Below are 22,461 nucleotides of genomic sequence, written 5' to 3' on the forward strand. Positions count from 1 at the left end.
GAAGATTGGGCGAGCTCTGTGGACCTCCCCTCCGCTGTTCGCGAGCCTTCCGGGAAAAGAGCGGGCATTGAGTCTGAGTTGATGCGTCTGCTCTCTCAAGCCGTCGACAACCTCGGCCTCGACTGGGAGGCGCCCGCGCAACCCCCGCGCAACCGACTGGATGGATGTTTCCTCAAGAAGGACCACGCCCCATCACAGTCCAGACCCGCGCCTTTTCTTCCTGAGCTTCACGAAGAAGTCGCGAGGTCTTGGAACGCCCCCTTCTCGGCCAGAATGCGTACATCTGTCTCTGCTGCATTCTCCACTGTGGACGGTGCGAAAGACAGAGGGTACCTTTCTCTTCCTCCTGTGGAAGCAGCGGTAGCATCACATCTCTGCCCGCCCTCTGCTGGACGGCGAGCACAGACGGTGTTGCCATCTAAAGCCTGCCGAGTGACGTCAGCCATGCACGGTCGCGCTTACACCGCCGCCGGGCAAGCTGTGTCGGCGCTACACACAATGGCCATCCTGCAGATCTTCCAGGCCGACCTTCTCCGAAAAATGGACGAGGAAGGCGTGGGATCGATCAGCGTTGCGGATTTAAGGAGCGCTACAGACCTGGCTCTACGCGCCGCTAAATCTGCTGCACAGGCCGTTGGGCGGAACATGGCCTCTCTCACCGTGGCTGAGAGACACCTATGGCTAACGCTGTCTGAAATGACGGATTCGGAGCGCTCTGTGTTTCTCGACGCGCCCATTTCGCCAGTGGGCCTCTTCGGATCTGCCGTCAAAGATTTCGCGGACAGATTCCAGGAGGTTCAGAAGACATCGCAGGCTATGAAGCACTTCCTCCCGAAGCGCTCTAGCTCCGCAGCAGGTCGCTCGAAACAGCCGTCTGCCCGTAGCTCACAGCCACAGCCTGCACCACCCGCCGCCGCTTCTCAGCGCCGCCAGGCCCGAGAACAGAGACCGCGCTCTCGCTCTGCTGGACGCCGCCCCCCTCAGCGCGGGCCCCGGCCGAGGATTGAGATCAAGCCCGAGGTCTCAAAGCCTTCCTGGCCATCCTAGGAAAGCGACGGTGTTCAAATCTCGCTGCGGCCGGATTTTCACCAAAACATTTCGCTCGTCCAGTTCCATGCGATGTGACTGTTCCAGTGTATTTAGCAGTCAACAAGTCGGTTCATTTGCCCGCTTGCCTGCACACAACAGCCGTTTTTACGGCTACCCAGATAAATCCAATAAAGAGTGTATTTTCTGGTGTCCCGGCCATAGCCGATGGTGTTATGAGTGTTGTAAGAATGCCCACGTCACAGTGCCCATTCCCACACACAGACACAGCCCGCCACAGTTCAGGGCTAGCACAAATAAAATCGACTCATGTCGATTGTGCAAACGTAGTGAATGTGCCCACGACACAGTGCCCACAAACACTACACAGTGCGTGTCCCACGGTTTCTGTAAAAACAAAACCAACACATATTCAGTCAGCGCAAGCCGACGGTGTTTTCAGTGCAGTAAATGTGCCCGCTGTCCCGCGCCCACATTCACTCACAGACACGCTGAACCCTACGGGGCTTGTCCCGCTCGTTTTCTCTCCACAATGTGTCATAGAGAAAGCGAGTGCGAACAGCCTGCCCGCCGTGATCGGCGCGCCCCCCGCCTCGCGCACTCTAAACACAGTGTTCATGTCTCAGCACACCGAAGCTCTGCAGCCGCCGCTGTGCCGCGGCCAGAGCCCGGATATCATTCTGCCTCTAGCTATCCACGCGAATGCATGGGCAATGCTTCCCGGGGTATCAGAATGGGTGTTGAACACTATAAAGAGAGGCTATTCGCTACAGTTCGCTCGACGTCCCCGCCGTTGCACGGTGCGTGTCGAAACCACGGTGGACAACGAAGTATCTCATCTACTTCGAACCGAAATAGCGAAACTACTGAGCAAAGGGGCCATAGAACCTTTATCTCAGGCTCAGAGCGAAGGGGGTGTATACAGCAGATATTTTCTTGTACCGAAAAAAGACGGGGGTCTCAGACCCATTCTAGATCTGCGACAATTGAACAAAGCGCTTCTGAAACGCAAGTTCAAAATGCTGACAACCACCAAAATCCTCGCGCACGTGCGCCAGGGAGACTGGTTCATGTCAATAGATCTGAAAGACGCCTATTTCCAAATACAGATTGCGTCACGTCACAGGCGATTCTTGAGATTCGCCTTCGAGGGCCAGGCATATCAATACACAGTCCTACCGTTCGGCCTGTCTCCAGCACCCCGTATATTCACGAAGTGCATGGACGCGGCTCTCGCACCCCTGAGACTTCAGGGCATGCGAATTTTGAACTACTTGGACGACTGGTTGATTCTAGCTCGATCACGATCAGAGCTCATAGAACACAAGACCGCATTACTCGAGCATCTCGAGAATTTGGGTCTCACAGTCAATTGGGCGAAGAGTTCGCTGTCTCCCAGCCAGGAAATCTCCTTCCTGGGAACAGTGATGGACTCCCTGTCTATGACAGCACGTCTGTCGCCGGAGCGAGGACTGAACATTCAGCGCGCGGTGAAATCCTTCCGCCGCGGCTCTATAGTCCAGCTCAAACGGTTTCAGAAAATGCTGGGCCTTATGGCCTCAGCATCTTCACTACTTCAGCTGGGCCTGCTTCGCATGCGCCCACTGCAGTTATGGCTGAAAGCACGAGTTCCGCCCGGGGCTTGGGCCGCTGGTCTGTTTCGCCTCAGGGTCGACAGGAAATGCGTCTCGGCTCTGAAACCTTGGAAAAAAGCCGACTGGTACCAGTCAGGCGTGAGTCTGGGGACTCCCTCGAGTGTGATGGTGGTGTCCACGGACGCCTCCACCTCGGGGTGGGGAGCGCTGCTCGAGGGCAGACCGTTCTTTGGCCAGTGGTCAGAACGGGAGAAGCTCCTACACATAAACTGTCTAGAAATGCTGGCAGTAGACAACGCGCTAAGGCGTTTTTGTCCCCAGATAAAAGGCCGCCACGTCTTAGTCCGGTCGGACAACATGTCAGTGGTGGCGCACATAAATCACCAGGGCGGCACCAGGTCCCGAAGCCTTTACAGGCTGACGAAACGCCTCCTGGGCTGGGCTCAGCACAATCTGCTTTCACTGAAAGCAGCGCATGTGCCTGGTCACCTGAATCTGGGACCAGACAGACTGTCCAGAAACAAATCCCAGCAGGGGAATGCTATGGATCCAACTGCTGTGGGAGTATTCGGCAGAGCGCAGGTGGACCTGTTCGCGTCCCAGGAAAACGCTCACTGTCCGAACTTTTTCTCCAAGAGCAGGGACGCGCTGGCCCACGTATGGCCCCGACGCCCCCTCTATGCTTTTCCCCCCGTCTCGCTCCTGCCCCAAGTGCTGGAACGAATCAGGGAAAATGGATGCCCAGTGCTGCTCGTGGCTCCGCTATGGACGAACCAAACCTGGTTCCCAGTCCTGATGCAGCTGGCCAGCACTGCCCCGTGGCCGATACCGGTGAGGAGAGACCTCCTCTCTCAGGCAAAGGGCTCGATTAGGCATCCTCGCCCGGAGTTATGGTCCCTACATGTGTGGGCCATCAACGGGTACCCGCTAACCTCCCGGAGGGAGTGTTAAACACGATCACGCAGGCTAGGGCCCCGTCTACTAGACGGCTCTACCCCTCGAAATGGTCAGTGTTCTCTACCTGGTGTCAAGCTCAGGGCTTTTCACCCGTAGACTGCGGGGTTACGGAAGTGCTCTCCTTCCTTCAGGAGCTGCTGGATAAGGGTAGAACCCCGTCCACGCTCAAAGTATACGTGGCGGCCATAGCGGCGTTTGCAAAACCGACGTCTGGCCAGTCACTGGGGAAGAACGACCTTGTCGTGCGATTCCTCAGGGGAGCGCGGAGGCTGAATCCTTCCAGACCTCCCTCAGTCCCTATGTGGGACCTTTCTACGGTTCTGGAAGCCCTGAAAGGTGACCCATTCGAGCCAATCCATTTGTCAGACATGAAGCACCTGTCTTTCAAAACGGTATTTCTTGTGGCTCTTGCTTCAATGAAGCGCGTGGAGGACTTGCAAGCGCTTTCAGTAAGCGCGTCCTGTATTGAGTTTGGGCCTAATGACTCAAAAGTCATACTCAAAACAAGGCACGGGTACGTGCCAAAATCCCTCAACACACCGTTCAGGGCCCAGGTTATTTCCCTGTGCGCCCTCCCGGTGAACAATGAGGAAGCGGATGCTAATCTCCTTTGCCCCGTCAGGGTGCTGAGAGCTTATGTGTCCCGCTCGTCTGTCTTCAGGCAGACCGAGCAGCTCTTTGTTTTGTTTGGCGGACGCTCCAAGGGACTGGCCGCATCAAAACAGAGCCTATCCAGATGGATAGTCGATGCCATAGCGCTGGCTTACACTTCTAAGGGCCTGCAGTGTCCTTTGGGTGTCAGAGCGCACTCCACGAGAGGCGTGGCCTCTTCGTGGGCGTGGTCTAGTGGGATTTCCTTGCATGATATCTGTATGGCGGCAGGCTGGGCCTCGCCGTCTACATTTATAAGGTTCTATAACCTAGAAGTTCCCGCCTTACAGGCCAAGCTGCTGTCGGTCTAGAATTCAGTACTATCTGTCCCGCTGCGCCGGCGCAGAATGCTGAGTTTTGATTGAGTATCGCTCACTGATCGATGGAACAGCTCCATGGGTGTTGAATAGCCCGTATTTTTGCCCAGTTCAGGCTGAACGCGTTCACCCTGTCTGCGGGATATACTGTTGACATAACTAGCTCCTATGGGATGCTATTACGTGGGGAATGATGCTGGTAGCCTCTCTTCTCCGACTCTCTGTGAGTCTACAGTGATTATGCACTATATGAGCCCCGGGCTACTGCCCTTGGGACTTTGGTGTCGGATCCCAGTACGCACGGCGTCTTACATTGTGTTCCCCATAGCGTAAGATATTACGCAGTACGAGAGATACTCTCGTAAGAGAACGTACTCGGTTACTAACATAACCTCGGTTCTCTCTAGAGAGGGAACGAGTACTGCGTATCTTGCCGTGCATACAACAGCGCTGGTTCGCTTCAGCGTTGAAAACCAGTGTGTATCAGCCTGTCGAGCGTATTTATAGGCCAAGGCCACGCCTATTCTGGCGGGACGCGACGAAATGGGCGCGAAGCACCCCCATTGGATGTCACGTCACGCAGGGCCTCTCTCGATAGGCTTGCTGCTGTGGCCGCAGGGCAGCCAATAGGCGCGCGAGCCGTCTTGCCTATGTCTGCACGCTGCCGCACAGCGTTTTACATTAATCAAAATTAAAGGATAATTTTTGGCTTCAATATCTCGTGGAAAAGAGGTTTTCCCCATAGCGTAAGATATTACGCAGTACTCGTTCCCTCTCTAGAGAGAACCGAGGTTACGTTAGTAACCGAGTACGTTTTACACTGTAAAAAAAAATCTACTTCATATAAATGCTGTTCTTTCAACTTTGTTCATCAAATAATTCTGCATAAAATGTATCATGGTTTCCAACAAAATATGAAACTGTTTTCAACATTGATAATAATAAGAAATGTTTCCTGAGCAGCAAATCAGCATATTAAAATGAATTATCATCATGACTGGAGTAATGATGCCGAAAATTTAGCTTTGATCACATGAATAAATTACAGTTTACTATGGCATAGAAAACAGATAGCCTATGTTAAATTGTTAAATTGTAATATTACAGTTTTTACTAAGAGAAATAAAAATCTTACAGACCCCAAACTTTTGAACAGTAGGCTAGTACTATAATTTGGGTAGTTTTGTAAAAGTCACTGACTAATTAAAGGGGAGTTGAGAGCACAGATCACAAAATATTTAGGCCTAGTAGTCATGAAAACGTGTTCAGATTTAACATATTAATGATGCATTCACCTCATAAATCATGACACACTGCTGTAAGTGCATACAAGTTCAAATGCATACTTTTAAAATGAAAAAGTATCGGTATCGGTATCGATATCGGCGATACTGGCCCTGTATTTACTTGGTATCGGATCGATACAGAAATTTGCAGTATCGCCCATCACTACAGAAGATGTGTAATGGCACCCCCTACCGTATAACAGTGAAAACACGGAAAGCCAGTGAAGCGAATGTTAATGAGAGACAGATACCTGCATGACACACCGGCCTCGAGTCCCACGGAGGAGTTCTGGAGCGTTTATTATGTTTATATGCCGCAGCCACTCTATTTTATTTACATTTTCAAAGTTATGTTTAACGTTTGCCAGTTCCCGCCTCCTTCTTCCATGAACTTGAACTTTGTTACAGTTACGTTTGATCACTTAAATTCACATTGTTTTAATAAATTCTAATGAAACAGCCGCAGGTGCTGAATTACTACTCATATAGGTCACTTTATTTGACTAATTAAAATTGTGTGGTAAGCTAGCTCGATATTACAACATCATATTTATAAAAGCTGGATGACGTGTTGCTAAATGGCATGCAATTAATTTTTAAATATATTGTATAGAAAATGCTGTATTACTGTTACAGTACAGTAATTTATATGGAAGTAGAGGAGTAAATCAAGGGTAAGGCGGATATGACATTGACAGGCGACGCAATGGCACTGGCCATTACACTGGTTAAAATTGTGTATTTGTCTGGATGTAAACATTGTTTGAAACATTTTGAAAAATTTACACAAGTCTTCAAAATATTGTTTTAAAAACATTGTTTTAGTGGATTTTGGATATTTTAATCAAAAATCTTACATATTGTGCCTTTTAAAGAGAGTACACTTTCAAGATATATTCAATATTATCCTTATTTGAAAAGGGGGAGGAGCTATTCAATATGTCCTGCCTTAGCTTCCTGTCAGTGGAAATGACATCAACGCATCATACAAAGCAGTGCGTTCCAAGTAACTTCAGTGGGCTTTTAAGTATAGTTCTAAAAAAAGTGTGCTTAGTAAAAAATATAAAAATAAAAGATTTAATATGGAAAGATAAATATATGACATGAAAGTACATTTTAGTTTACCATAAATACTTGTCAGTACATCCAACTGTACACCTTTCAACAACAATATGAACTGTACTTAAGTACTACTTGGGTGGGTAGATAAACCACTCTAAGGTTCCGCTATTGGATTTAAAGTGATTAAAATGTATTATAGTTTAAATGTATATTAAAGTGAAAATGAAGCAGTCAGTCAAGTTTACATTATTTAGTAAACTGATTTCCACTTTAATAAAAAAAAAAATATATATATATATATATTTATATATATATATATATATATATATATAACAAACATGATTAATGTAACCATTTTAAAGAAAAAGGGATGTTTTGTTATAGCTTCTGGAGCAAGGGGGCTGTACAGTCACAGTGTGTGATGTAACGGGGTTGGTTGTCTTGCCTGTAGTACATGGATATATAGTAGAGGACTGACAGGGAAAGTTAAAGACAGAAGATAGGCTATAAAGAGGACTGACAGGGAAAGTTAAAGACAGAGACATTTAAAGATGGAAACTGGAAAGCCACATCATAAGTCAAAAAGAGGGGGACTACTGTATTGCTCGTGGTTGTAGAAATTATTTTTATAGTGTTAAAGCAAAGGGCAAAAAAGAACTAAACGGAGAACTTAACGTTACTGCTTCACTGGCTAGCGGCACTGAAAAGGAAGAACCCTTCAATGAGCGCTGATGTCATGAGTATGCATGCAGTGAACATTTTTTGAAGGAAGATTACATTTGAGGAAAATACCTTTGATTCGGGCAATTTAGTCTTTCGCCACACCAACAAACTTGAGCATGAAGTTGCTCCATGTGTTTTTCATTTATCTGGCTATAACGTGCGGGGCACGCGCTCTACCGACCGCATAGCACTTGCCACTGCCTTCACGAATCACTTACTCATCACACTATTGTTTTTCTCCAGCGAAAACAGAACATGAAGACACTCTATAATTATTTATATATGTGATTTGGCAAACGATTTGTGTTGTTTTAATTCATTAAAAATAAAAAAAATTACAGTGCAGAGGAAAACAGCACTCCATCAATGCACTGATTTTAATGTTTATCAGAGTGAATGAAAGAAAGAAACATCATGTTATTATTTCGTTCAACTAAAAAATGACCCTGCAGCTGATTGTGATATTTATAGCCTTACAGTAAAGGGATATGTGGTTTTTGAAGTCACTTAGAATTATAGAACTGGCAAATTGACGGCACCTTGCGGAGAAATGTACTATATCTATGTACCTCAGGCAAAACAAGACAACCAACCCCATGACATCATGCTCTTTTTTATTAGAATGAAAATCAGTTAACTAAATAATGCAAACTTGACTGACTGCTTCATTTTCACTTTAATATACATTTAAGCTATAATACATTTTAATTTAATTGCAATTAAGTGTCTGAAAACATAACATTCAGTTCACACTAAAGTATATCAATTCAATGTATATTATTTCCATAATAAGTACTTACTTTTTAAAAAGAGCTTAAGTGTATTTCTTTTTTTACAAGGTTTTCTAAAATAAAAAGACATTTTTCCATAATATGGAGATCCATTTACGCTGCATGAAAAATAAAAAGTGTGATATAGTAAAGACAAGGCATTGTTTGTGCTACACTATCATATTTTTCCCCCCTACCACTGATAAAGTAATGTTCGATGTATAAAGCTGAAGATAAACATTTAAATTTTATTTTATTAAAAAAATGCATCAGTCTCTCTCTGTCAGAGAACTCAGCTGCTGTAACCACGGTAACGCTTCCACTTGGGCCATTGTGATGTCACAGAACCACACAGCTGCGCGGAATCGTGGTTTGTGACACCTGTGTTCTCTCTCTCTCTCTCTCTCTCTCTCTCTCTGTCTCTCTCTCTCTCTCTCTCTCTCTCTCTCTCTCTCTCTCTCTCTCTCTCTCTGAAATTTAAATCCCCGGTTTTAAAAGCCCCTGGTGAAATTCATGCAAGATCAGCTCTATGGCTTTTTACTGAGACATATAAGACACTAACAAGAGTCTACAGCCAATCAGAGTGTTTCACACCTCATCCTGACCAATCAGAACTTGATCTTCTCTCCTATTCTGAGACGACAGGGGAGATCAAGGGGTCAAAGTCACTGTTTATATTGGTAAGCATTCCTGATAACCCGGAGAACGCTGTAACCTCATCCTCTTTCTTGCAGTACTGTAATGTAAGCAAATCTGTTCCTGTACCACAGCAGGTGTGGCCATTGCCCTGATACTCAGCTGATGACAAATACGCAGACAGCCAATGTTAGGTCATTGCTTCCCTGTAAATTAAGTCAGAAAACTTGCATGCAAAATGTTTGAAACAACTCTAGATACATCCGTGTTTATTATGTCCCTTAGGATACCTGTTGATCGGTGATGATCGGCAAATATCTGACAGCGTCAGTGCTTCTCTGGCTATTTGCCATCTCATCCACATGTCTGCTCTATTAATAGCACTTTAAGTGTTAGATAAACACTGAGGCGATCCGCTGTAACCCCCTTACATGTGGTCAACGTGTCCCTGTAGTTTACTGGTACATACAATGTGTATCCATCAGTCAGGCCATAAATTGACAAATATGGATGCAACAACATCAGTAAATGTTTAAAAAGCACTGACTCTCGTATCATGATAAGTTTTAAATGGTGATGCTGCGATTTTCTCTAGTCGTCATTATCAAACCATCAGTTCAATGAATCCGTATCTTCTTAAGCCAAACTCAAATGTAAATGGGACGTAGGGTGTTATAATAATTACCAGAGCTTCTCCGTAATGTGAATCACTTCTGAATCCGCAATTTGTCAGTTTCCAGAAAAAACTACTGAAACTAAAGAAGTTTGTATCTTTTGCCTTCTAAATAATGCCCATAAGAATGTGAACAGCCTGTAGGCCCAATATTGCACTTGTTGTTTCTTAAGTAAAAAAAAAAAAAAAAAAGGTTAACAGTAACTTTTGGCCCTCTAGCAGTTAAAAAAACAAAACTGCATGCATTTTGCTGAAGAACATTGTTTTAGTTGTGCTTCGGCTCTGTGTGACTGCTGCTCATAAAATGTTCACTATTAGGCTTAAGAGATTTTGGGCCCTATTTTAACGATCTGAAATGCAAGTATCAAACACAAAAAGCAAGTAACTTTGTGGGTGGATCTAGGGCGCTGTTGCTATTATATCGGCGGGATAAATTACTCTTGCGCTCGTCGCAAATCTAAAATCGGTTGGTCTGAAGTAGCTACATTACTCATAGGTGTGGTTTGGGCGTAACGTGAAATAAAACCAATCAGAGCATCATCTCACATTCCCTTTAAAAGCAGACGCGCTTGTTCCATGGGGGATTGCTATTATGATGCAGGATTTGCCAGGATCACACCAGAAGGGGTTCACAGCCGAGGAGACCAATGTTCTCGTCAGGGCCGTAAAAGACAGAGAAGTGACATTGTATGGGGATGGGAGAAGCTCACCCAAATTAGCTTCAGTTAAACAGGCATATACTAATTTGGGTAAATATGTAAGCTAGATTTATGCCTATTTTTTCACATCTTCATAGACACCACAATGATTTCTCTCATGTGGTAACATTTTTCCTTGTAATTATGTATGGTTTGCAAAAATGGGAACTGCTCTGTCTGTGTAAATGAGAGAAGCAAAGTCTATGCGAGTTGTGCACATGCTACATTATGGCCAAGCATGCGCCCTTAATATAGCATCTGAATAACGTGCCACTGACTTTAGACTGGGTTCCTCTTCAGTCGGTAAGTCGACGCCACGTCGAGACCGACAAATAGGAATCTCACTAGAAAGGCCAATCTACTTCGAGTGAAACTAAACAAGCCAATGCACATTGGCGTGCAATCATTTGCATCAGCTGCTCAGCCTCGCAGCATGGGTATATAATGAGCAGGAGGTGCGATTGCACTTCAGCTTTTTGCTTCGGAGCCAAGCACTTCGATGCTTCTACAGAGAGTGAATCAACGAGCCTTTCTGGACCTCTCAATCCTGGTGCGGGTATTACAGCACAGCAGCGCGAGCAGTCTTTCTCTCTCTTTTCTGTCTTTTTTGTTTTCTTCTGGTTTTGAGCAAAACAAAAAAGCTGTTACAACAGCTGGTAAGATGCACTGTTCAGACCGCTCAAAAGCTGTTTTTACAGCTGGTAAGACCTGCCAGTGAGAGAGAGACAGGGCACAGACAGGTGCACATTCCTGTCTTTGTTTGCAGTGACTGTTCCCCTGCGTGCTTTAGCACCAGTGAGAGCAGTCCCTAAAAGAGCTTAGACTGATAGATCGCGTCTTTTTAAAGATGACTTTCTATCTGTGTGTTTCTAGATGCGGTCGTTACCTGGGGTCACGGGTTGGTCACGATCGCTGCCTCGTGTGTCTAGGCCTCCTTCGGGTGTGCCAGCGGTACCCGAGTCGGACCCAGAGATGATGGCCATGCTTTCCCGGGCCGTCAACAGGGTCAGGCTCGAGTGGAACCCTCCACCGTGTCCCGAGCCCTTGAGGCTGGATGATTGGTATTTCCGGGTTGTGCGCGCTGGTTCTCAGCAACCCAAAAAAGACATTGTGCACCTCACCTTTGGAATTCCCTCCCTCGTGTGTCTCGGCCTCCTTCGGGTGTGCCAGCGGTACCCGAGTCGGACCCGGAGATGATGGCCATGCTTTCCCGGGCCGTCAACAGGGTCAGGCTCGAGTGGAACCCTCCACCGTGTCCCGAGCCCTTGAGGCTGGATGATTGGTATTTCCGGGTTGTGCGCGCTGGTTCTCAGCAACCCAAAAAAGACATTGTGCACCTCACCTTTGGAATTCCCTCCCTCTGTTCATCCATACGACTGAGTCCCTATCCACCTTTAAAACTTTGCTCAAAACCCACTTATTTCGAAAGGCCTACCCCACATAACTCCACCGGCTTCATGATGAACTGCTTTTTTATTTCTTTATTAAATTATTTTCTCTTTTATTTTCTCTTAATCTTTACATTGTGTCTTGTTTTGATTTTTTGTATTGTCTCCCTGCATTGTATTCTAACTGTTTTGATCTGTAAGGTGTCCTTGAGTGCTATGAAAGGCGCCCACAAATAAAATGTATTATTATTATTATTATTATAACCCACCCCAGTTCCTTTCTTCCCGGAAGTGCACGAGGAGCTCACGGGGACGTGGACGGCACCTTTAACTGCCAGTAAACGTCTCGATGGTCCCTCCTCCCTCACCACCCTTGATGGCGGGCCAGCTAAGGGATAACGCGTACCCCGCCAGTGGAGCGGCCAGTCGCTATGTAGCTATGCCCTAACTCCACTTGGCGCGGAGAACCGTGTCTTCCTTCCCTGGCCTGTAGGTACTCGTCGGACCTATCCGGCAAGGCTTACAAGGCCAGTGGGAAAGCTGCCTCTGCCATGCACGCCATGGCGTTGCTGCATGTCCATCAAGCCAAGGCACTAAAGGATCCGCACAGATGACGGGTGGTGGTCCGGTGACAGGTCATGATCCACAAGTTCTCCAAGAACTTTGTACCGCAACGGACATCGCGATTCGTGCGAAGAAGGTCAACACGCAGTCAGTGTGTCGTGCGATGTCCAGCTTGGTGGTCCAGGAACGCCATCTCTGGCTGTGTCTGGCCGACATGTTTCCTATTCGTCGGTCTCGACGTGGCATCTCCGTTCCCTCCTTCAGAGAAGGAGAGTTACCATATGTAACCGAGAAGTTTTTCCTGGTCTGTGGCAGAATTGTTTTCTGAAACTGCAAAATAGCACCAGGGAACGCTGAACCGCCCCCGGGAGCGCAAGTTCATTCCCTAATTAACCGACGTGCGTCTGTGGAGGGAAAAGTCCGCTCTGCGTCGGGTGCAAAATATGAATGATTCATGCGTCGTTGTACAAAGTCAATTGCGCTGGGTGCAAGATAGGGCCCATAGAGTTTAGATGAAAAGGATCTCAAACTGACTAGCTGAAGACGTTACTGTAGCTATACCCATTAATAGACACTGTTCTTCCTTGAACATAAATTCCAACACAGCGCTACAACAACCATAATGAAATGACTCTTCGCAATAGATTATGCTTTACAATGAACTCTGTTAGAGAGCTATATGGCAATTTCTCTGTTCAGTAAAATAAATTACTCACCTGCTGAGTAAACAATTTTTTATATATATTATTATAAATTATTATAAATTAACATTTTTATGTTTTTAAATTTTACTCTTATCAGTGACATTTTTGAAAATAAGGCATTTCAATAACTGACTAAAAACCCTTTCATTTCCATTAAAATTACATTACTGAACCTGAACATAGGAGCCGATAAAAATGTTTCTTTAAAAGAAAAATGTCAGATGGACTTAGAAGGTTTTGCATTTTAAGTCTTCATATATACATGAAGTAATATATAATATGATTTCCATTACACGAGAGTAGATGTTAAAACTTCATGCTGATTTGTACTCTGCTTTCGCCAAGATAAGCACCAACTAAGACTTAGCTTTACAGTAACCTATGCTTCTCCATCCATTTACGCTTCTTTCCATATGGTGATGTAAATCTCCTTCTGTCTAGTGTTAACACGCGTCAGCACACACAACGGCTGCAACCACAGTGCGGTCCCCCCATGACAACCGTCTGGATTGAGCTGAGTAGGGGACATCTCTAGGGGCTTCAAGTGGGCACCTTCCATCCTCAGTGTTTTGTCGACTAGCCCACGACACCTCAAGAGGGCTCGACAGTGACTATGAGTCACCCCCCTCCGTCCCCCACTCAACTCAGCCCAGCTTACTGACCTCTACATCCCTCCTGCTGCTGAGACCTAACCACAATCTCACAATCTCTCCACAACCCAACCATACGCGCCAACCCGTTTGACTAAGGCTGTCGAGCCCCACTGGTGTGTTAATATGCAGTTTCAGTGGCAACGGTTCCGTATGGCATACCACCTACCGCAAAACACAATATCTGCCCAACCACCCGTCATTCACGCAATATACACAGGAACGTAATGACTGTAAATACTATACAACCTATACAAATAAACCAACAGACTCTTTAAGTTTTCAAGAATTCGACGAAACCGTAGCATGGCGGCCTGTACACAGCCAGCTAGAATATTTCCGTCTCAACCACAGCCAGTTGCTGCTCCTTTCTGCTGCTTTAAATAAGTTCTTTACTGTGCGACACAACTCTTGGCCACTGAATCCGACGTCTCTGAGGAACCGGGTTGTAGAGTGTGCCACAAAACCTGGACAACCCACTTCCACTGGATAAACCTCTCCATCCTCGCTGTTCTGCTTCAGTGGCCAGATGAGCATACCGCAGTTTCTTCCTCTCATATTCCTCATCTACCGCATCCTCCCATGGCACTGTTAACTCTATCAGTTGAACAGTGTGTGCTGATCCAGACCACAAAACAATATCTGGTCGTAGGTTAGTGGTGGCAATCTCAGGTGGAAAAATAAGCCGTTGATCAAGATCAGCCAGCATCTTCCAGTCCCTAGCAGCTTCCAGTTGTCCTGGGCAAGAATTGGTGTTAGCACCTTTTCTTGGTGGTTGCTCGCCTGGGGAATATTGTTTTCTGCGTGTAATGTTTTGCTAGAACAGGCGGCAACTTATTGGTCATACTGCGCTCGCCTTCCAATGCTAAAGTCAAACCTCGCAATACCTGGTCATGGCGCCAAGTAAACCGACCTTGGCTAAGAGCCACCTTACATCCTGTCAAAATGTGCCTTAATGTGGTAGGTGATGAACACAAAGGACAAGAGGGATCCTCTCCTACCCAGAGGTTTAGGTTCTGCGGTGATGGGAGAACATCACCGTAATATATTAAATATATTAAATAATAAATTAAAGCTAAATAAAAATATGTAAGAAAAACTAATAAAAATAAAAAAGCACATACAAAAATTACTAAAAACGTAACTAAAATTAACCTATATGTATATATATATATATATATATATATATATATATATATGTGTATGTATGTGTGTATATATATATATATATATATATACACATGTATGTATGTATGTATATATGTATGTGTATATATATATATATATATATATATATATATATATATGTATGTATATATATGTGTGTGTATGTCATGAACTGCTTGGAGATGCAAAGGTTGAGGATCCAAATGCAGTAATTTATTGAAAGGGTAATCCACAATCCAAAAACGGGCAAAAGGACATAAACACATGCAGGGTCCAAATAAAAACATGGGCACAGGGTCGAAACCAAATGAGCATTCAGAAATGTAGAATGACACTAAGCTTCACAGTGGCTACGTTTACATGCACAACTTTTGTTTCAATCAGACTGAATTCATTCTGATTGATGAATCTGTACGTAGTGTTTACATGAACGCTAAACATGTGATCGGGTTGATGAGTGCGTTTATACAGTATGTCACAAGCTTCAAATCAGAATAGATTTTTTGACATGCGCACACTGCACACATATACAGAGTTTCCACCTGTTTGCACATAATAACTATTCTCCTACATTGGTTCTTTATTTGTTTTGAACAGCAGACTTAATATTTATCCATTTCTGGTCATAATTTGGAGACAATGAGCATATGAAACGTTTTGCCGTGGTGCCTATATTTATGAAGCAGTAAAAATGCCCCTCCCCGCACCCAATTTATGATATATATGAACAGAGTATAATATAAATAACAGCTTAAAAAAAAATCAAAATATTAATCAATACTTTAATAGTAACAGCGGTTGCTGCATTTCAATCAATTAGTAAAATCTGAATTTCCAACTTCCTATGAGGAAAAGAGCAGTGGAATAGCACTTGAAGTCAGACAGCATTCCCATTTTGTTTGTTTACATGCCATATCAGTAAATTGTGTGGCAAAAGGCTTGATCTTTGTTGGCTGTATGTCTCTTGCACTTCTTTTTAACTTGCTCTTTCTGTGTCTCAGAGGCCAATGTCAATGCAGCTTTAGTGCAGGACAGACTAAACCATGAAGCGGAGGAGTTGGAACGGAGGCTCAGTCTGCTGTCTCACAGCACAGGTAACTGTGTCTCCTGTGCCCACCTTTGTCTCACATTGGACCCCCAAACCCACATCCAAAATGTCACTCTGGTGAACCTCAATCTGGAGGATTTACGTAAAGCTTCAGTTATCTGTAGAAGTTATCATGTGTTTGGATGATGGCATCAGATCTTTTCTTTTTGAAAAAGAGGTTCACATTAGCATAGTTTTAAAAAGAGTACTTATGGAAATAATATACTTTCAAAGAATATAGTTAAGAATAAACTGAATGCAATTGAGTGAATTTTTAGACACAACTGCATGAAAATGTATAATAGTTGAAATTTATATTAGATGCAATAAGCTGATTTTTAGAGTGTTTAAGTAGGACTTAAGTACATTTTTATTATGTAATTTCAAAATTGCTTATATTGTCTTTGATACATGTACTGCCAAAGCATTTATGATAAACTAAAAAATCTTTAAAGTCATTTCTGTTAAATCCTGTATCATGTATTAAATATACTTGTTAAAATGAATTTGCATTTTAGTACATTTATGTATTGTAATATCAAATAACAGTTAACATTATACAGTTAGCATTTTAATTAAGTATTTTACATGTGCTTTAGTAGGTTGGTCAAATCATTAAAAAAAGTGTCTCTAAGTACACTTAAGTGGCATTTTATTTCATTAATACTATATCAAGTAGCCTACAAGTGCATATTTGTTGCAAATAAGTGCACTTCTTTTAGGTGTTTGTGAAGAGAGAAGCAAATATTTGTGCTGTCAGGATGAATCATTTTGCTCTCTCTTTTGTCCTGAAAGCTTCCAGCTCCCGTTTCGGCTCTTTGATAACTGGAGATAACTGCAGCATATCTGGTTCATCTGACACCTCGGACACAGATTGCAGCATTAGCGGTCGCCCTGCGCCGTGGACCGATCTGGTTCTGCCCAGCTCTGCAGAAACAGCACACCCGCAAACATCTCGGGTCGAGGAGAAACTCTCTGCTGGACTTCAGGTCTCGACCGATCCCGTTTGCTCAAGGAAGCTAAAAGAAACCGGCCGACAGAACTCATCTGACAGCGGCATTGCAACGGGAAGCCACTCGTCTTACACGGGAAGCTTCTCTTCCTACAGTGGTAGTCTGGATGCTGCCGGTCCGGGGGAGGAATACGGCACGCCGTTCAACCTGGCACCACCTGCTATCCCAGAGAAACACCTGTGCATGTGCAACCATGAGTACCATATTCCCTCTTCGCTACGATACCTTTATGACTCTCCCCGCAGTCTGCTGGAGATCACCAGAGCTCCAGAGGACAACAGAGACAGTAGCAGATCTCAAAATGATACTGGATTTATAGAGCCATTTGTCCAGATACAGTCTGAAGAAAATTCAGAATCTCCCAGCCAATCAGATTCTGTCTCAGCTCTGATTCGTTCTCTAGAGCTTGGTAAATGGGAGGAGTCAAAGGCAAAGGAAGGCTTAATAAAAGGGGAGGAGTCACAGGGATTTTTTTGTAATAAAAGCTGCTGTGATTGTGAAAACTGTTCACTTCCTCCTGCCAGCTCTAAATCGCTCTTTACTACCTGCCCCATCTGCAGAGGACTCAAGGTACACACACTACTCAGGGTTATTATAGTATAAAACTAAAACTAAAGCTAAAAAAAACAACAAAAAAAACATTTTCATTACTTGAAATAAATTAAACGTAAAATGAAATAAACTAAAACAATTTGCTAATTTTAAGCTAGTAGTTGCTCATTTTAATTTAGCTTAACTTGATATACTAAAATAGCTAAAACAGGAAAACAAACATTAATATAGACATAAAAATACAATAATAAAAATTAATATATATATATATATCAGTGTTGTAATGTAACAGAGTACAAATACTTCGTTACTGTACTTAAGTAGAAATTTCACGTACTTTACTTCGCTATTTAAATTTATGTCAACTTTCACTTTTACTCCACTACATTTCCTAGATAAAATGTATACTTTTTACTCCAATTAAGTTCCTCTAAGCATCTTCGTTACTCGTTACTACAAAATAAAATCAGAAGAAATGTGTGCGGCTGCAATAAGGGAGGTTTGACGGATCACTTCTCCTAGATTGCATTCCGCACGCTCTGCACGCTCTATTTCAGTGTAATGCTTGTTTGTTGCCAAAGGAGGAGGAAGCACAACTGAAACCGCCATGGAAGCACCTACTGGAGGACTGGGGGGAAACTCCTTTTCCTCAATTTACTGAAGCCTATGTGTAAAACGCATTTGCAGCTGCACAGCCAGCACATTGAGTGTCTGGCTCGCTCATCGGCTGTGCTGCGGCAACTGCACATCCAATGGCGCGGGCGCCTCTGACGTGCGACCAATGAGCTAGTCCTACGTCATTACATGTCAGAGCCTGCCAAGGGGGCGTGGCCTTAGCCTATAATAGTCCCCTGAATTCGCCATTATAGCAGGTTTAACGACTGAAGCGACAACTCGCCAGGTTACTATAGTGCGGCCGGCTACGCAATACTCGTTCCCTCTCTCAGGTAACTGATGTTACGATAGTAACCGAGTAGTTCCCTTTCGAACGGCCACAATAAAGTTCACAATCAAAGTTCTAACCACTTGCTTAAAAAAAAAAATAATGTTTTACTTTTACTTCAAATACTTAAGTACATTAAATATCAGAAAATTAATTTTGATACTAAAGTACAGTATATATCATATACTTTAAGACTTTTACTTAAGTAATATTCTAAAAGGTAACTTTCACTTCTACCAAAGTCTTTTTCTAGGACGATACTTGTACTTTTACTCAAGTATTGCTTTCTAGTACTTTATACAACACTGATATATATATATATATATATATATATATACACATACATACATTCATGCATATATATATATATATATTAAATATAAATATAATATCAGTGACTAAAATAACTGCTTTCTGTTTACATTTTCTACAATGATGAACAGATTAAGGCTGGATGATAAAATATATATTGCGTTATGGCTTAATGCATTAGTCATATTGTGAAGGCTGCATTTTAATCAACTAATTATGTGTGTGTGTTTTGTTTTTTACTAATTATATGTGTTGCATGTTACAGAGTGAAGTGTGGCACTGTGTTCATTTACACCATTGGTTCTCAATTCTGGTTCTATAATAATAATAAATAAGGGATAATCTACGGATAGCTTATTCACTAATAAACGATTTTAATGCATGACATGGAGGCAAAGAACCACACGACTTGAAGCGAAGTGGTTGCTTCTGCGGACTGCATTCAAATTGTTTAATGTACGGCTAGCCGTGTATTATCCTGCTTATACCATGGTCATTTGCAAACATTGAAAACTTAAAGCTGTTGTTGATGTCTGTACTGCAATATTTAACCGGAAGAGTAAAAATGGCAGTTATTTCCATTAGCTCCTTAGATCTAGCATTCTGCCCACTTTGAATCAGACATTTATTTCTTTGAATTAATGAATTATAGCATTTATTTTAATTAATTATCGAGAGAGAGAGAGAGACGGAGAGATGCGTATGTGAATTACCTGCGTCTGCTCAGCGTCTCTCTCTATTAACAACGAAGCTGTGAGTTTAATTACTTCAAAACTAGTGAAAGGAACTCAGCTTTTTGGAAATATTAATAATCAATAATATCTTGTTATTATTAATTATAAATATTTGGGTCAGTAAATTGGATTAACTTGATGTGGCTGAATTAATATTACAATCAATTAATCAGTTCTTCCAACGAACTCTTTTGATTATTAATTTATTCTAATAAAGGGTATCTTCCATGGCCACCGAAGAATAATTATTTCTTCGCCTGTACAGTACTTTGAGCCAGTAGCAAAAACCGTGATCGTAAAGTGACTTGTATTGCAAACAAAACAGAACCAAATACATAGTATGTACAAGTTTTATTAACTAAATATAGATATTTATATGAATATAAATAAACTAAACAACATACACAAATTAATACATAAATAGGTTAGTGATAGGATGAAATTGGAAACCGGAAGAGGGTCTATGAGAAGAACCATCAGAATTTCATTTTCACATTTCATTGAATTGAATACTTGCATTTGTAATGGGAACAATTCTTGAAGTTGTTGAAAATTGAAGTCGTTGATGGTTCCGGCAGTGTCAAGTGGAAGTTGGTTGAGCGTTCTCTTTCTCCAGGAACGCATGGCTGGTTTGGTCAAGGCCTGGGACTCTGTTGAGGCCACGCCGAGCACCCAGGAGAAGTGAGGAAGTCGGAAGGATGGGTGATTGGAGTCGTTGTTGGTTGGAGTCTTTGTTCCAAAACTCTTGAGATTGTCCTTGGTTCTTTGTGAGAGAGTCATCTCTCTCCTGCCTGAGCCCATATCTGTTTGGAATCGAGGCCTGCTGGGCCCTGGGGCCCCCGTGGAGGGGGAGGGGGCTCCCCAGTATCACCAGAACAGTGTTGCGGCTGGATGAAAGAACTAAGAGAGGGAGGTCACATGTGGACTGTCTCTAATAAGGCCTGGAGAGGATCCTCCCCTTAGGGTTGAACTCGACCAATCAGAAAGGGGACATGTCTGAGAGGGAAAGTGGCTCTTAGTTGATTTACGGATCTTTGTCCCATAATATGATTATACCTTCATTAATGCTAAAATAGCTATAACACATCCACACTGCATTCTAGAAGAAGGTGATGTACATCAAAGTGTGAGTCATTAAATGAGGATTAATTAGTTAGGAGGCATGATACAGGTGAGGTTACATTGATCGTTAGTTGGTTGTATACCAGGATACATACCATAATATATACCTAATAGTACACGAGACAGTAAACCATTTACACTGTTTCTTTCACAGTTTTATGCATGTTCATTTATAGATCAGTTAGTCTATGATTAATGCAGCAAAGTCTGTTTTAAAGAGGGTTTCTGTTTCATAGTCTCTCTCTTGAGTATGTGGCCACATTCCTCGGAGGTCGTAAAATCTCTTTATAATGCCCTGTAACCTGACACTGTTTCTGCCCTTGTGTTTGTTCATTTGGGCTGTGTGAGGAGTTTCATAAACCTTTGTATATAATGAATAATTAGTATGTGTCTGATTGGTCCATACCCTACAGACCCCCCCTTTCGATCGTTGTTGTCCCTCCTCAAGGACAACCAAGAGCGAAGTTGGAAGTGCAGAGAGATCAGACACACACTTGTCATAGAAGGCTGGAAGGCTCTGGTTGCTCGTGTCTTCTGGAGCGGTGGTCGTTCCACGGCTGGTGATGTGGACAGTAGCCAAGTCCAGGTCTCTGCAGCAGGTGTTGAGGCAGCAGGTGTTGGGGCATTCTGAAGTTCATTAGTTTTGGGGCAGGTGTTTCCTTGTGGTTGCATGAAGTGGTTAGGCCTCTATGTAGCATAGAGAGGTTTTCAAGCTGACCTGGTGCTGGTGGCCGGAGGTCAGAAGGTGGTTGTTAGCCTCTCAGTCACAAGAGGTCTGAAAGATTGAAGTGTTGTTCTGTCCTTATGGTGGTGCCGATGCAAGCTTGCCTAAGCTGGGGTGGGCAAGGAGTCGGAAGCTTGTACCTTACAGGACTCCTCGGGTGAGTCCTGTGCAGGGAGCTATTTTGCGTGTGTCAGCGGCTCCAGTAACTCTGAGGCAGGTGCGTCCAGCTGTCCTTGCGGAGCCTCAGACTGACACCTGTGTGAAGGGTATGGAAGAGGATGCTGTCGTTGACAGCCGTTGGTCTTCCTGTGGTGTTTGCAGGTTGAGGGTGCTGTCCTCCATGGCTTCTCCAAGGGGCTTGGCTGGTACCTGGGTTGTTGCCATGGTGACAGTTCTGTGCTGGTCCTGGGCATGCTCAGTCCAGCTGCATTGAATCTGGTTCGAACCTCAGTGTCTAGCTGGTCTGTAAGGCTTTGGGCACAGGTCCGCTCCTTGTGGGACGCTGTGATCTATTATGTGAGGTTGTTTACCTTCTGTTTTATACCCATAAGGTGGGGTAAGGAGATGAGAATCTTGATCACCCCGGTGTGGCTGTAACTCTGGCTTGGGTCAAGGGTCGTTTGTCCTCTTCTCTCATGGTGCAGTTCCGTTGGCTCCGGTGCCGTCGGATGTCAGCAGCCATGGGTGGAACAGTGTTCCTCGCGATGGCTTGTCAGTCTTTTCGTTCTCCTAACCGGTTAAGGTCAGGTTAAGCAGAGGATCTGCAACATTTTGACACACCTGGGGTGAGAGACTAATGCATGACCCTAGAAAGTTCAGAGCCACGGTTTAATGGGTTCGCTAGATATGTAGCATAAAGCTAGGTATTTCATGTGTAGCTAGCTAGTGAAGTGTGTATTGTATCCTTATCATCTTAGCTGTGGATGTTAGGAGGCTAAGACTTGTGTGGTTCCGAGAGTATTTCCTGGAAAGGGCATAGCCGAGATGAAATAAATGACTTAAGATGGTTCTTATGACTAAAATATTTCTCTGGACTTAACTGGTGGTTCACTACGGCTTGACGAAGTGAAGAATAGGAGGAAAAAG

At 43.8% G+C, this 22,461-nt stretch overlaps 1 protein-coding gene across 5 annotated transcripts in view; it reads left to right on the forward strand.

Moving 5' to 3' along the window:
• The window catches only part of dok7a (docking protein 7a), a 102,405-nt gene that overhangs the window by 14,593 nt on the left and 65,351 nt on the right, over positions 1 to 22,461 (forward strand). For all 5 annotated transcript variants that reach the window (XM_077202063.1, XM_077202064.1, XM_077202065.1 and 2 more), the window contains exons 6-7: positions 15,890 to 15,982; positions 16,771 to 17,558. In XM_077202063.1, coding sequence (XP_077058178.1) covers positions 15,890 to 15,982; positions 16,771 to 17,558 — 881 coding nt within the window. The remainder of the gene's footprint in view (positions 1 to 15,889; positions 15,983 to 16,770; positions 17,559 to 22,461) is intronic.

The sequence above is a fragment of the Siphateles boraxobius genome, unplaced genomic scaffold (genome assembly GCF_051911475.1).
Source record: "Siphateles boraxobius isolate OS27281-9 unplaced genomic scaffold, OSU_SipBor_1 48, whole genome shotgun sequence".
Taxonomy (NCBI): domain Eukaryota; kingdom Metazoa; phylum Chordata; class Actinopteri; order Cypriniformes; family Leuciscidae; genus Siphateles; species Siphateles boraxobius.